Source organism: Peromyscus maniculatus, chromosome 4 (assembly GCF_049852395.1).
Source record: "Peromyscus maniculatus bairdii isolate BWxNUB_F1_BW_parent chromosome 4, HU_Pman_BW_mat_3.1, whole genome shotgun sequence".
Classification (NCBI taxonomy): Eukaryota; Metazoa; Chordata; class Mammalia; order Rodentia; family Cricetidae; genus Peromyscus; species Peromyscus maniculatus.
In genome coordinates this window covers 130253870-130270764 of record NC_134855.1, presented here as the reverse complement: position 1 = coordinate 130270764, position 16895 = coordinate 130253870, and the positions used below count along the sequence as shown (strand labels likewise).

The 16895-nt window shown below is 42.4% G+C and overlaps 1 protein-coding gene across 1 annotated transcript; it reads left to right on the top strand.

The window, feature by feature from the left end:
- Positions 1–735: 735 nt before the first annotated feature.
- LOC107402285 (small nuclear ribonucleoprotein G) lies at positions 736–1162 on the top strand. Its single transcript, XM_016003920.3, has one exon. The coding sequence runs from the start codon at positions 824–826 to the stop codon at positions 1052–1054; it is 231 nt and encodes a 76-aa protein (XP_015859406.1). The 5' UTR covers positions 736–823; the 3' UTR covers positions 1055–1162.
- Positions 1163–16895: the final 15733 nt, after the last annotated feature.

Here is a 16895-nt window from a genome sequence, read left to right as displayed (position 1 = left end):
CCACTAAGTCTTCTTCCAGCTCCTGAACATCGTCTTGTCCCTTGAGAAATGTCTCCTTTCACTTATGGCTTGTTTTTCCCATTTGCTAACTGCCATAATTAATGTTCTTAATTTTTTATTAATACCTATTTTTTATTTTCTTAACTAAAATAAAATTACATTTCCTTCTTTTCTTTCCTCTCTCCCATCCATTTCATGTTTCTCTCAGAGAGAAAGACACAGAGAGAGCTGCATAGATATATAAATACAGCCTGCTGAGTCCATTTAGTGTTGCTTGTGTGTGTACATGATTTCAGGGATGACCACTTGGGATTGAACAGCCAGTTAAGAGGCTCCTCCCTAGTGATGACTCATCCTCCCTCTCCCAGCTTTCCTGGGTGACCAGTGTGGTTCTTTGTTTAGGAGTGAGGCCCATGAGACTTCCCCATTCCTCAAGAGCGGGACTCTCTGTGTTGTCCCGTTCAGGTCCTGTTTCGGCAGGTGTATTGTTAAGGTGTCGTGGGTGGAGCTAGATGTGAGCATAGAACCTGGAGAAACCACAGACACCAGGAAGGGAAAAGGACACTGTGGGGGGAGCGCTAGAGAAGGGAATGGCAGAATCCATGTGGGGATACACGAAGGAGGAGATGGAGAAATGGGAGGAGGCTTTAGGGAAGAGGGAGGGAGGTCAATACAGAAGGAGAGGGAGAGGGAAAATAACATTGAAGATGTTTGGAAAAGCCTTTATCTTAGTGACGTCAGACATCGGCGCCCGGCCTGCTGCACGTGCATTTGTGAGGCCGCCCGCTCTTTTCCATCGTCCCGAGCCCGCTGAAAAGTCGCCATGAGCAAGGCCCACCCTCCCGAGCTGAAGAAATTTATGGACAAGAAGTTATCATTGAAGTTAAATGGTGGCCGACATGTACAAGGAATACTACGGGGCTTTGATCCCTTTGTGAATCTTGTGATTAATGAGTGTGTGGAGATGGCAACTAGTGGGCAACAGAATAACATCGGCATGGTGGTCATACGAGGAAACAGCATCATCATGTTAGAAGCCTTGGAAAGAGTCTAAACAATGGCGGGTCAGCAGAGGAGTCCACATCCTTCCCCTAAGGACTGTTTGATTGGGGTGTAGAATTGGGTCATGTACATTTTCATATGAAACTTTTTGCTAAATAAACTCTGTAATACTCAAAAAAAAAAAAAAAAAAGCCTTTGTCTTTCCACCGAATTGACTTGGGCTCTCTATAGCAAAAGTCCCGCCAGTGAAGCGGCCAGTGCCTCACCAAAGTCAAAGCAGCCACGCACATTTGTAACCAGAGGTTGGGCTCCACACCACCAAGCAAGCGCCAGGCTTTGAAATATAACATTTTCATTTAATGATGTCTGTGATAATAGCCAGGTATGGTGGTACATGCCTTCAACCCCAGCACTAGGGAGGCAGAGAGGTGTGTGTGTGTGTGTGTGTGTGTGTGTGTGTGTGTGTGTGTGCACCTGTGTACATGTGCATGTGAAGATCTGAGGGTCAACCTCAGAGGCCATCCACCTGGTTTTTTTGAGACTGGTATATGGGGCATGGAAGTCTTTCACTCATGGACATGCTCAGAGTAACCTAGAATGTTAAGCACACAGGGGTGTTCCTTCAAGGGAAGGCATACAAGACCTGCTTTCTGCCCACCTGGCTGGAACAGATGTGTTTCTAGCCTGGTGACATTTGTGCAGTCTGTGTGGCTGAAGACTTTCCAGCACTGGCCCCTCCTCTAGACCCTTCTTGTAAACTTGCTTTTCTCAGTCTATAGAACTAATTTTGGTGTTGTTGTTGTTTGTTTTTTGTTTTTCAAGACAGGGTTTTTCGTGTAGCCCTGTATGTCCTGAAACTTGCTCTGTAGACCAGGCTGACCTCAAACTCAGAACTCAGAGATCTGCCTGCCCCTGCCTCCCAAGTGCTATGATTAAAGGCACCATATCTTTATGGAATATTAAAGGCATCTATCTTTATGGAAGGTGCCACATGTACCTAACAAAGAGTTTTGATGTATTCACATCGGATCTGTATTTAGCTTACTTTGTTCCTCGAAGAAATGTAGGTATGCTTTGTTGTGCATGTGGGATTGAATTAATCATCACAAGAAGAGTTTTCACCAGACTGTGCTGTGCTTAAGCCTAAAATAAACCACTAGGGGTCAGACTCTCCAAGTTTGAACCAACACTTGTAAGCCCCTCAAGGCCCACAGTGGCCAGGCCCCACCCAGAGGACCTCAACCCCCAGGTTCTACCCACAGAACACTCCGGCCACAACAGCAGCCTTACAGCCCTTCCAGACACAGGTGGCCAAGGTCCGCCCTATAGGGTAAAAAGCCCAGGATCAGGCCGCCAATCCCTGAGCTCACCCCCAAATTAGGCCACTAAATACCACCAATCTCAAGGCCACCCCAGAAAACTCCACCGCCAAGAAACCCTATATAAAGCCTGCCGCCCCTCAGTTCTCTGCTGTACCTCACCTGAACAGAGGCAAACACCCTCGTGTGTTTTCCCCAATAAATCTCTTGTGTGAGGTTTCTTGTGCCATGTGACTCTGTGGCATTCCTTGGGTCCCAACTGCCAGGATGCCTTTCCCCTTAGAGCTGTAAAGCTTACACCACTGGATACTCTGTTCTGTAGAGCTGAACTGCATTCTTGCCTCACGCTGCTCTTCACTCTGTTGCTGGTGCGGAGACACCCCACAACTGGTGCCCAGCTTGGGGCTCAGCCCTCCAAGAAGATAAGAAGTTCTTTTCTTTAAATAGAAGCAGAGGGTAGGAATTCAGTCCTTCACCCAAGGGGTCACAACTGTAAGTGAGAGAGTGAAATAACATGAATTCTGCTCAGTCCTTTGAGGCAAAACATCTTATACAACTATTGAGATGTCTGTTAAGATCCAGGAGAACAAAATATTCAGAGCAATAGCTGTGACTTTGTACAAGTGACCGTAAAATCCAATCCAACAAGGAACCGTTGATGTTGACAATTGGAAATGCATAGGAGCTAATATAAAAAGAGCCCATGAAAAGGGGGGGTAAAATCCCTGTCAATTATTTTCAGTTTGGACTGCAGTAATGAATTACTTGAACCCTCTTCGAGAAGACTGCAGTAAAGAGGAACCCTCTAAAAAGGATACCCCAAGGACATCTTAGCAGGGGACCACTGCCCCTATATTAGGGGAGACTGATTTAGACATTTACCTCCCCATTCGAGTGCACCAAATCTATACTCATGTACAATAAATATTCATTCTCGCCAATCAATCTATACTGCCTCACTTTCAGAGACTTCTCATAGAAGATGAGGGATGGGATTGGAGAGATGGCTCAGGCGTTAAGAGCACTGGCTGTTCTCCCAGAGGACCTGAGTTCAACCACATGGTGGCTCACAACCATCTAGAATGAGATCCAGTGCCCTCTTCTGGCCTGCAGACATACATACAGGCAGAACACTGTATACATAATAAATAAGTAAATAATAATAATAATAATAATAATAATAATAATAATGAAGAAGAAGAAGAAGAAGAAGAAGAAGAAGAAGAAGAAGAAGAAGAAGAAGAAGAAGAAGAAGAAGAAGAAGAAGAAGGACATAATCAACAATGATTGGACAGAATCCCTTTTCACGCCAGCTCTTATGATGCCTATGATTTTTAAATCCTCAAAACCCAAATGTGCATCAACATCACCCATTTACTTTTGAGTTCTTAAAGGATTTCAGAAAACCCATTGCTGCCAATGGCATGCATGCTCCATTTATTGATACAGTATGGGGCAATTTAAGCAGGGATATTATTATTCCTTGGGACCATAAGCAAGTATGTAAAGCTTCTTTTCGCCCCAGGACAATATTTTATGTGGACAGCAAAGCATATGACAAAAATGATGAATGGGCAGACAGAAACTGTGACAACAATGTCCCTGCTAATTCAGACATGCTTCGGGCAGTGTGAAAATAAAGTGACACTCTAGGACAGATGAATGGTTTGGCCCAGTGTTTTGACCAAGTGTGACTCTGTGCACTGCAAGCCTGGAGAACTACAAATCAGGGAGAAACTGGATTCTCTGGCCACTTTAAAACAGGTCAATGAGCCGTGGCCTGAGTTTCTTGCTCTCGTTAAGGGAGCAGTGCCACAGAAAGTAGTTCATGGGGAAGCTGCAGATATCCTGACCAGACAGCTCGAGTTTGGGGAGACCACCGGAGCGTGGAGCTACTGTGGTGTCCGTGAACCACGGTGATCTCTCTAACTGGGTAACCGCCACTCAACGTCTTGACGGTTCATCTCATGTTGCAGCAGCCACTGCAGCAGTTATTCAAAAAAAACTCCTCGAAAAGGACTTTGCTTTGAATGTGGGAATAAAGGACACTGGAAAAATTAGTGCAAAAAATCTAATAATCTGGCCCCTCGCCTTTGCCCGTGATGTAAAAATGGAAAATATTGGGCTAAGGAATATTGATCCACATTTGACAAGGAATAGTAAGTCTTTAAAACCCCTAGGGCCAACACCCAGCCACAACATAAAAAGGGAAATCGACCCAGACAACCAAAAAAAAAAAAAATGAACCAGGTTCAAACGCAGTATCCAGTCATTCAGGGGAAGCAAGAGCTGGTGCAATGGGATTAGATCTCCTAGCTTTGTGAACAAGACCCTTATCAGAGGATAGACATCCTATGTTGACCTTACACATTAAGAACTATCCTTTTAGAATCCATCTAGAAACTAGGGCAGATCATTCAGTTACTAGTCAAAGTGATACCCACCCCCCACCCCACCCCACCCCCCTCCGCCGCCACGGCCGCCGCCGCCGCCGCCGGCCTATGTCTGTCTGGAGGCCCACATTTACAAGGTGTTGCAGACCAACAGAGTTCTTTTGAAAGTGCTAATGTCTTAAAGCAGATTGACAAAGATTGTCCTTTTGGCACAGCCAAGCCTTATATTGTCTCAGGACTTTCATATAATCCGTGGGGAAGAGATATATTACAGCAGATACATGCAGTACCACTGCAAACAATGAATCATCTGATAATTATAAGAAAGTATAACCTCCCTTATTCGGGCCATTGATCAAAAGCCAGCCATACAGTTTTAAAAACTACAATAGGTCTCTGATGACCCAGTATGGATTGATCAGTGGCCCCTTCATGAGGAAAAATTAAAACAGGCCCAACTTCTAGTACAGGAATAATTGTAACTAGGATATACAGTAAGCCCTTGGAATTCCCCATTTTTGTAATTCATAAAAAGGCAAATAATAGATTTTGACTGCCACATGATATCGGGGCACAAATGCACACTGCTCCTGCTATGATTCCTCAAGAACATCACAATATTATATTTGACTTAAAATACTGCTTTTTTTTTTTTTTTTTTTTTTTGCAGAACCAGCCTTCTGCAGGTCAAGGAGACTGGGAACGAAATGCAGAGTCAGTGATTAAAAAAAAAAAAAAAAAACAGACTTCTTTTTATTATTCTCTGTTGTTTGTTCTATCTATTCTTTTTCTGTTCTGTTCTTCTACCCTGATGTTTCCCTTCTGTATCTTCTGATGACTTCCTTCTCACTACTTCCCAATGACTTCCTTCTCACTACCTCCCGATGACTTCCTTCTCACTACCTCCTGACATCTTTCTTATCTGTGACTTTATTTTTTTCCCTTATGGCTTATATACCCCAGCAAAATCTTTCAAGCAATGTAAAAATTACAATGTGATTGCATTCTATTTTTTAAGTGAATGATTACAATGAATACAAGTAAAAAGTGATGTGTTTCCCATTTCCATTACATGATTAAACATTTTACATATTACAGGTGAAAAACAAATTATCCCCAAGAACCCACATACAGTTAAACATTTGTCTTTTAGACTTTTCTTAGATCGGGAGCCTTTCAGCCATAACTATTTACATAAACAGTAGTTTTTATAATTACCAGAAAAATGGGTTACTAGTTTCACTTTTCATATTTTAGAATCCTATCCAATTATCTTAACTAACCATGCAAATTTTTATTTTTTTAGTTGCATGAAGTCATTATTGAAAGCTTTGTTTTAGCTATGATGCACACCAAAACCTATGAACACATTTCCCAATATCAAAAAGAACTTGAGCTAACTCCTGGGACTCCATTGTTTTTCTTAATCATTAGCCTAAGCCATAGTCTACAGGGCTCCTCAAGAGACACTATCCTATCTGTGTGACACTTCCTTCTTCCAATTTTCTACCCTCTGCAGCCCCTGCTTTATCAGGCATGGAGGCAGTACTATATGCTATCTTTACCTGTGTTGATTTTCCCATGAACTAACCTCTATCATAATTTCTTACTATATTTGTTAGAAACCCTTAATCATCAACATTCTAGTTAAACTAACACTATTATTGTATAAAATCATTCCTTCAATTAAACAGTTCAGCTTAAGAGGAAATCATCTTATAATAATCCACAGGTAAAAATGCTCAGTAGGACAGGATCTTTCCATGAGACAGTCACACCGTATTAAAGGCAGTAGGGATCCCCCTACACCCATTCACACCATGCCAGATACCAGAGAAAAATGGCAGCGGCAAACACGTAAAGGCACAGCAGGGCCTTGCCTATCTAAGATTCACCCATCATGCTTTGCTTCCTAGTGGGCCAAACTCCTGAATTCCAGGGCCACCTGCTGCTCCTTTGATGTGGCTACTGGCGCTTTTTCTCTATTCCTTTACATCCTGATGATAAGAATTGTTTTGCAATCTCTGTTCCTACTTTAAACAATCCACAGCAAATGACCCAATGTCAATGGAGACTTTTACCACAAGGGATGATAAATAGCCTCCACTACATGTCAATATTATGTACATAAAGCACTTGAGTCGGTGCTCATTAAATTTCCCAAGGTATTGGTCATTCATTATATGAGTGACATTCTTCTTGGCTACTTGTCTAATTGCAACAACAGCTAATTGATAGTTTAAAAAGTGCTTAACTTCTGTGGTAAATAAACTAAAATAGCAAAACTTAAACATACCTCTGGATGAAATACAAAGCAATCACCTTATAATTACTTATATTATTACACAACAACAAATTCGCCTTCATTCTCTCTGCTTAGACCTTCCCAAACAATGTACCTTCAATTATTTAAAAAAAAAAAAAGGGTTATATCAGTTGGGTACATCCTTATCGGCCTGTTACTACTAAAGATGCTCTTTAATTAACTTTCTGGAGACTCTCAAACTGTATAAAAAACATAACACCTGAAGCGGAGCAAGTTATTAGTTTCCCAAAGAATGCTGCTGCGAAAGCCGTAGCTCATAGAATCAATCCTATTTACTTCCTTATCAACTACTTATCCTTCCGTCCCCTAATCACCTACTGGAATTATATATCAACAAGATGATGGTATTTTAGAAACCTATGCGTGTCATAATTCTCCACAACCTGTAACTCCTTATCTACAAGCAATTACAGACTTGACCATGATAGGAAGGACACATCTTAAAGAACTTAATTAAATCATAGTAAGCTGTAGTAACTACAGAAATCATAGTACCATTAAAGAAAAAGCAGGTTGATGATTTGTTCCACACTGATAACTGGCAGTTAGTTATCATGTTATTTGGGTTCTATAGATAATTATTATCCTAAATATCCCCTCCTAAGATTATTTAAAGATACCATGTGGGTATTACTTTAAATTACATCTAAAAATCCTATAGAGGTTGCTTTTAATGTTTTCAAAGATGGCTCTTTAAGAGGACAAGGAGCTTAGGTCTTATACACAAATTCTACACCCTCCACAAAAAAGATTGTTCCCACCCCAGGTTGTACAGCTCAACAGTCTGGACTCGCCATAATCAATCAGCTCTTATTAGATGTTTCTTAGCCACTGAATATTTTAGCTGACTCTGCATACTGTGCTCAAACTGTTTCTTTTTTTTTTTTTAAGATTTATTTATTTATTATGCATACAATGTTCTGCCTGCATGTATGTCTGCAGGCCAGAAGAGGGCACCAGATCTCATTACAGATGGTTGTGAGCTACCATGCAGTTGCTGGGAATTGAACTCGGGACCTCCGGAAGAGCAGTCAGTGCTCTTAACCTCTGAGCCATCTCTCCAGCCCTCAAACTGTTTCTTTAAGAAACTGCAAGACTGGGGGGCTGGAGAGATGGCTCAGAGGTTAAGAGCACTGGCTGTTCTTCCAGAGGTCCTGAGTTCAATTCCCAGCAACCACATGGTGGCTCACAACCATCTGTAATGAGATCTGGCTCCCTCTTCTGGCCTGCAGGGATATATGCAAGCAGAACACTGTATACATAATAAATAAATAAATTTAAAAAAAAAAAAAAAAAAAAAAGAAACTGCAAGACTTAAATCCAAGCCCACTACTAGTATCATTTCACAATGATTTCTCTCCCTTCAGACATCTATATGACAACAAGCTCAACCTTTTCTCATAACTCATATTCATGATCATTCTATTTTGCCAGGTCTGTTAGCATCTGCAGTGCTCAAGCCAATGTGCTGGCCTCCTCTTCATTCCTAATACTTTTTTTTTCAGGCCACTCAAAAATCTCATGGACTTCTTCACCAAAATGAAATCTTACATCATGAACAGGTAGGACAAATCATTAGGCCCATCCTTGGTTTTTTTGTTTGTTTGTTTGTTTGTTTGTTTTACCCCACTGCCCTCTGCTGGCAGAAATAATAGAGGGTTAAAATAGAACACCATTTGGCAGACAGATATGTTGATGTAACCAACCATCTTATTAAATAAGAAACACAGAACCAATGTAAAAGAGAAAGCCAAGAGATCAGAGCTCAGAGCTAAAATCTCACCCTTCCTCCTGCGGTGTCCTAGCTTCCCGAAAGAGAGCTATTTCCTGTGTGTCTGTCTTTTCATAGCATTTTGTTCTGCCTTCTCATTGGTTGTAAACCCAAACACGTGACTGCCTCATCACTGTCTGTATGTACAGCCCTCTAGGTCTTAAAGGCGTATGTCTCCAATGCTGGCTGTATCCCTGAACACACAGAGATCTATGGGATTAAAGGCATGCGCCGCCGCCGCCGCCGCTGCCACCGCCACCGCTGCCTATAGCTCTGACCCCCCGGGCAACTTTATTTATTAACATACAATTAAAATCACATTTCAGTACAATTAGAATACCACCACTCAGATATTATTCATATCTCAGAACTTAGAAACTTAAAATACATTCATGAAGCAGTTGATACTTTTCCCAATATGATTATTGCTTCTTCCCACAAGGGCAAAACCACCTCAGATGCCATTAATCATTTACTATACATTTTCTCCATTCTAGGACTCCCATTACAACCAAAAACTCATAATAGTCCTGCTTATACTAGCAAACACTTTAAGGTGTTTTGCAATCTATGGAATATTAATCATGTTACTAGAATCCCTTACAATTCATAGTGTCAAACTATTGTGGAATGACGCCATCAAATACTTAAACAAAATTTTTTTATATAAAAGGTGGTATATACACCCACTTAAATCCCACATACTACATTTAGCCATGCTTACTTTAAATTTTTTCACTCTAAAGGATAATGCTTCTTCTGCTGTCCAAAAACACTTTTCCCTAAAGGTGACACAGCCTAAAGTGTATGTTAAATGGGAAGATCTAGAAATTAATTGGAAAGGGCCAAATGTTCTTCTAACATCAGGGAGAAGTTATGCGTGTCTTTCTAGAAAATAAATGAAGTCCCAGATGACTCTTACTCCAATGATTCCAACCAGTACAACATCCCTGATACTACCAGACAAACAAAGTGTCTGTAGCTATATAACCAACCCATCAAGAGATGTCCCAAGAGAAAGAATAAGCCAATGACTTAGGGAGACATCAAAACTTTAACTCGTCAAGCTGAGACCTGGAGGAGACAATAAGGACACAATACTACTGTCTTAGTCACTGGTCTATTGCTGTGAAGAGATACTATAACCCAGGCAACTATTATAAGAGTATGCATTTAACTGGGGGGCTTGCTTACAGTTTCAGAGGTTTACTCCATTACCATCACGGTGGGGAGCATGGCAGCAGGCAGGCAGGTGCTGAGCAGTAGTGGAGAGCTACGTCCTGATCCATAGGCAATGAGAGAGAGAATCTGGGGCTGCTGTGGGCTTTTGTAACCACAAAGCCCACTTCCCAGTGACACATTTCCTCCAACAAAGCCACACCTCTTTATCCTTCTAATCCTTTCAAATAGTGCCACTCCTTGGTACCTAAACATTCAAATATATGAGCATATGGGGGCCATTCTTATTCAAAGCACCACACAACTACTGACCCCAAAATGATGCTGTTATGTTTACTGACTATATTACATGTTAGTTCTCAGCTTGTTAATGAAGAATCCAAATGCTTTTTATCAGGGGTAATAAAAGGCATGACTGTAGTGCTATTTTGCCATGCTAAAGATTGGTTTTATCCTTTGGAACCAGTTGTTTGAACAAAAGATAGTAGACAAATATTTAGTCATATGAATGGAGAATATTTTTGTTAAACTAATCTAACTGATCCAAATACTATAATATAGAGTATATATTATAATATATTATATATTATATATAATAGTTATATAATATATTATAGATTTTGGCATAATTAAGTACTCTTAGAAAGCTCTGATGGTGGAAGATATAGCTGTATGAGGATGAAGAAAGGACTATCTAATGTACTGCTTACTAAAGTTGATAGTATTGTACCTAAACTAGCACTGTTTGTTGTCAATCATTTATAAAATAACCTCTGGCTTCATTTGGCACATGGCAGTCAGTAAGAACAACTTATTTGAATCAGAGGAGATCCATCTGTTCCTGGGCTCTTAAAAAGAAATTCATATGGTACAGGAGTTACTCATATAAATTTTATACAAATAACTGGACGAAGTAGGGTTCACTCACACCCATATTCATAGGGCTTACCCTGTCAATGGTACTTTTTTATGACATTGTTTATGCTTCAAATGTACTTCTCTCCCTCCATATTGTAATTCCATTTCTAATTATGTCCTTCCCTCTGGTAAACAACTGCCTCTGGATGGACTTTGTGTGTGTGAAAATGCTCCTTATACTGCCCTTCCTGCAGGTTATAAAGGCTTGTGTGCAATAGGAGGTATTACACCGATTTTTCTCAGTAAATCTTGGCAACTGATCATTACAATTAAGAGAGTTCTCCCTGAAAATTGTGATGATTCTGGGCATCTACTGGATCCTGTAATGGTTAGCACCACAATGGCTTTTTTATTACCTGCCCCAGGAGTGATTAACAGCATGTAAAAAGATTTCAAATATGGACTGTAAGATTGGCAAAATTGTTAATGTTGCAGCAAAAATATTAAAAGTTAATCAAGAGATGGATGAATTGAGAACCACAGTTTTACAAAATAAGGTAAATGATTGGATGCTCAAGCATAATCTTGGTTGTCACAGTTTTCTGGCTTGTGTTGCTTTAATGTGTCAGGGTTCTCCCATACAATGGATTGTCAAACTGATCATCTGCATAAAGAGAAAAACAAAATTTCTCTAGGTGACCTTGGAATAGACATCATGGCTAAAATGGCTTTCCCTTTTCATTGGTCCTCTTCTAGCTATTCTTACAATTCTCTTTTGCTTGCCTATATTAGTAGACTAGCCATGCAAACAACACGTTCAACTTTGACTTCTATTATAGCCACCATTTCCCTTTGTGCAACCGGTGTGATTGGGGATTTTCTGGCGCCAGACCCTCCTCCAGACCTGCCTCATAAACCTACTGTTCTATAAACCAGTCAACCTATAGAACCTATCTTGATGGAAGGTGCCACATGTACTATACAAAGAGTCACATCTAAAGAGATTTAGGTAAGCTTTGTTGTGCATGTGGTGTCTTAGTTAAGGTTTCTATTGCTGTGGAGAGACACCATGACCACAGCAACTCTTATAAAGGAAAAACATTTAATTGGGGTGGCTTACATTTTCAGAGGTTCCGTCCATTATCATCATGTTAGGGAGTATGGCAGCCTGCAGGCAAACAGCTGCAGCTGTAGCTAAGAATCCTGCATCTTGCAGACAACAACAGGAAGTGGTTTAAAACGCTGAGCGGTATCTGGAGCATAGATGAGACCTCAAAGCCCGCCTCCACAGGGACACACTTCCTCCATCAAGACCGCACCTACTCCAACAAGGTGACACTCCCTAATAGTGCCACTCCCTTTGGGGGCCATTTTCTTTCAAACCACTACTTGTGGGATTGAACCAGACTGTCCTGCGCTTAAGTAAGCCTAAAATAAACCAGTAGGGGTCAGACTCTCAAAGTCTGAACCAACACTAGCCACTGAGTCTTGCACTGGACCACATTCCTGCTGAAGTCCGGGCTTGCCAATTAGAGTAGGCTGACTGGCCAATGGGAGCCAGGATCTCCCCGCCCCCCCCCGCCCCCCCCCCCCCCGTGCTGGGATTACAAGCACATGTGACCCACGTTCAGCTCTCTCATGATGCTGGATAGCAAACTCAGGTCTCCACATTTGCACAGGAAGCACCTTGCTGACTGAGCGATCTCCCCAGCCCAAACTGCCCATATTTTATGAAACAGCCATTTCATTGAAAAATCACTGACTGGTTTTCCCAGACTTGTATACTTAGCAGAAATTTTCTCAAAAATTAGCAAAGCAGATTTGTCATTTCAGAAAGAAAAAAAAAGTAGTTGGGAGTATTTGTTACCAGTGCTTTTACACTACAGTGTGTAGTTGACATTACGCCCTGAAGAAATAGTATCGAGTGGCTGGAAAGATGGCACAGTGGTTAAGAGCACCGGCTGTTCTTCCAGAGGACCCGGGTTTAATTCCCAGCACCCACATAGCAGCTCACAATCCACAATAACTCCAGTTCCAGAGGGTCCGGTGCCGCCTTCTGTCCTCCATGGGCACTGCATGGATGTGGTGCACAGAGACACACGCAGGCAAAACACCCCCACCCAAAATAAATACAAAAAAGAATGGTATCGGGGCTGGGGGCTGGGTTAGTGGGTAAGAAAGAGCACTTGATGTGCAAGCTTGAGAACCTGAGTTCAGATCCCCAGAACCACATCAAAAAATAAAGTTCCAGGCTGGGCAGTGGTGGTGCATGCCTTTAATCCCAGCACTTGGGAGGCAGAGCCAGGTGGATCTCTGTGAGTTCGAGGCCAGTCTGGTCTACAGAGCGAGATCCAAGAAAGGCACAAAGCTACACAGAGAAATCCTGTCTCGAAAAACAAACAAACAAATAAAGTTCCAGAACAGCCAGAACTACATAGTGAGACCCTGTTTCAAAAAACAAAAATAAATCAACACAAAACAGATTTGTCCATGTGGTGGTGCACGCCTTGGATCCCAGCACTTAGGAGGCAGAGGCAGGTGGATCTCTGTGAGTTTGAGGCTAGCCTAATCTGCATAGTGAGTTCCTGAACAGCCAGGGCTATGTAAATTTGTGTCAAGGGGCTGAAAAGTTAGTTCAGTGGTTAAGAGCAGTAGCTGTTCTTCTAAAGGTCTCTGGTTCAATTCCCAGAACCTACATTGCAGCTCGAAACCATGTGTAACTCCAGTTCTGGGGGATCTGACACTCTCTTCTAGCCTCTGCAGGCACCAGGGATACATGTGGTACACAATATAGGTTCAGGCAAAACACCCATATACATAAAATAAAAAATAGAAAGAAGTGATACCAATACAATTTGAAAACAAAAGAGGATGTGAAGTTGGGAGGGAGATGAGGTGGGGGAACCAAGGGGAGCTAGAGGAGGTAGTGGTGGGTGGACACGATTAATATGCACTGTATAAATAAACTTTCAAAGAATAAAAATACTATTTTTAAAAATAACAAAGAAGATGGGGGAAAGTGATGTCGATGTTCCTTCTCCTTGAACCTTGATCTTTGTAACCACGGTGACCAATGCAGTAAAGAAACCTGAATGATTCTGTGGCAGTGGTTCTTCTGACTGGCCTCCTGTCTCTATCCACCATGTTAGGAGGACTCTTGAGTGTAAAAGTGGCTGATGGAGACGGAATGGCCTCTAGCTCATAGCCTGTATCACAGCTAGAATCGAAGTGAGTGGGTTTCCAGGAGACGCCAGGCTTCAGTGAGTCTTCCCTGCCTATGCCACAGACGTGATCACAGAGTCAACACCCCTGCTCAGTTCTGCCTATACTGCCAACAGGTAAAAATCATGAAGAAAATAAGAAATGATAAAAAGATAATAAATGATAATAATGGTTGCTTGAAGTCACTGTGTTGTGGAGACACGTCTCCTGTAGCATTGACACTGTGGTGGTGTTTTTCAAGGGTGTACATGTCTCCTCATCGTTTCTTTCCTAAGCACCCATCAGTGATGCCTGGTTCCCGGGCTCTGAGGCCCAGGAGGAATGTTGAAGCGCAGTGAAGCCACAGGATTGGTTTCAGCACATCCCATGAGTAACCCCTACCAGGTGCTCATTGACCATGCCACTCATAGGTCAATGGGGACAAGAAAGAGCTCTTTCGGGGATTAGAGAGATAGCTCAATTGATGTAATATTTACCTTGAGAGCATGAGGATCCGAATTTAATGCCCAGAGCCCACATTTTTAAAAAGCCAAGCAAAATGCTAGACTGCACTTTAATTTGGGGGAGGCAGAAATAGTGGATGTCTGGAGCTCTCTGGACAGCCAGCCTACTCGGTGAGTTCCAGGTCAGTGTGAAACCCCTACCCAGTACCTATAGCCTCCATCCACATGCACACACATCTGCACACACACACACACACACACACACACTTACTCACACACACTCACACACTCTCACACACACGAAGAATCACATACACAGAAAGAAAGGAAGGAAGGGAGGGAGGGAGGGAGGGAGGGAGGGAGGGAGGGAGGGAGGGAGGGAAGGAGGGAGGAAGGGAGGGAGAGGAGGGAGGAAGGAAGGGAGAGGAGGGAGGAAAGGAGGGAGGGAGGGAGGGAGGGAGGGAGGGAGGGAGGGAGGGAGGGAGGGAAGGGAGAAAAGGGGGGAGGAAGGGAGGGAGAGAGGGAAGAAGAGTTCCCATGCACAGCTGCTCTTGTGTTAAGAAGTCCATGAGACTTTGACCAACCCAACACAGAAGGCTAAGATCTCCAGTGCATCATGGGAAGGCTAAGATCTCCAGTGCAGAATAAAGTCCCAGGCTGAGGCTGGGGCTGTTCCAAGGAGAATCCAAGAGGTTGGGTATACATTGTGGACAGCCCAAGCAAGCCTGGGTGAGAGCCAACAGCTGTCCTAAAATCCTAACCTGCTTACCATCCTGATGGAGCTGTTGCCCCAAGATCAACAAGCCCTCCATCACTGTGTCCTTGTCCTTACCTCTGTTCCTGGCTATGACACAGTCCCTGTTTCACGGAATTGCATTTAGCTGTTTCCAGACAGGTACCCTCAGCCTGGGTTGTACTTTGACTGGGTTTTGTCTTTATTTTCATCTGTTCTTTTCTGTTTAGAGTCTTGCTATGCAGCTCAGACGTCCCTCCAATTCACTGCCCTACTGCTTTGGCCTACCAAGCTCTGGGATTTCAGATGTGCTTGCAAGCATGCATCAGTTCATGATGTCATGCTGTCTTCAGCCCCTGAACAATGCAGACAACTAAGGATCTGTTACAGGCACAGGTAGAGTCAGGAGCATCACCATGATAACTGAGAGAAAGGAGAACCTGGTCAGCTCATCACAGAGAACAAATATCAACCAAGGACACCGAGCACAGGTGTGACCCAGGGTGAGCGTGAGCTGGAGTTTATTCCTACAAGCGTCAGGCCTCAATGAAAACTATCTTTACCTCCATTTCCACATCTGTAACATGGAGACCATTGTAGCAGGCTTTCTAGCTACCTTCCTTTTTCTGGGTTTTATAAAAACTAGAAAAAAGCTGGGCAGTAGTGGCACATTATAGGTGGAAGTTTCTTTTCCACCAGTAGCTCCCAAATAAACACACTGAGGCTTATATTAATTATAAATGCTGGGTCAATAGCCCAAGCTTGTTACTGGCTAGCTCTTACATTTATGTTAACCCATATTTCTTATCTACACTCTGCCGTGAGGCTCATGGCTTGTTAACTCATTTTCTACACATTCTGCTTCCTCTGAGTCTGCTGGCATCTCTGCTGACTTCACTCTTCTTCCCATCATCTCAGTTTGGGTTTCCTGCCTGACTTTACCCTGTTCAGCTATTGGCCAGTCAGCTTCTTTATTAAACCAATCACAATGATAAATCTTCACAGTGTATAAAAGGATTATTCCTCATGCCTTTAATCCCAACACTCAGGAGGCAGAGGCAGGTGGATCTCTGTGAGTTCGAGGTCAATCTGGTCTACAAAGCAAGTTCTGAGACAGCCGGGGCTACACAGAGAAATTGTGTCTTGGAAAACAAACAAGCAAACAAAAATAAATACATAAATGCCAGAAAAAAATTAATCACATGATTGTTTTTAAGATTTATGTGTATGGTGTTTTGCCTCCATGTATATCTGTATGTCAGATATATGCCTGGTGCCCACAGAGGCCAGAAGAAGGTGTTAGATGCCCTGGAACTGGAGTTACAGACAGTCGTGAGTTGCCATGTGGATGCTGGGAATTGAACCTGGGTCCTCTGGAAGAGCAGCACTCATTTTTAACCTCTGAGCCATTTCTCTAACCCTAATCACATACTTTTTGTAGAAGAAACAAACTTTGTGGTAAATATTTTGAAGCAGAAGAAACTGAGTTATGAGATTGAGAATGGGGAAACTGAGTCTTGCCAAAAGCCATACAGGGCTCCTTTTAAACATGGAGGGTGCAGTCAAGTCTATAAAGTCAATAATTCACATTTATTACCATCTATACCATGCTCAGACAATGTATAATGCATAATATTAATCATACCGAT

Coding starts and splice junctions, on each gene's coding strand:
- LOC107402285 (XM_016003920.3), top strand. CDS start 824: ATGAGCAAGGCCCACCCTCCCGAGCTGAAGAAATTTATGGACAAGAAG.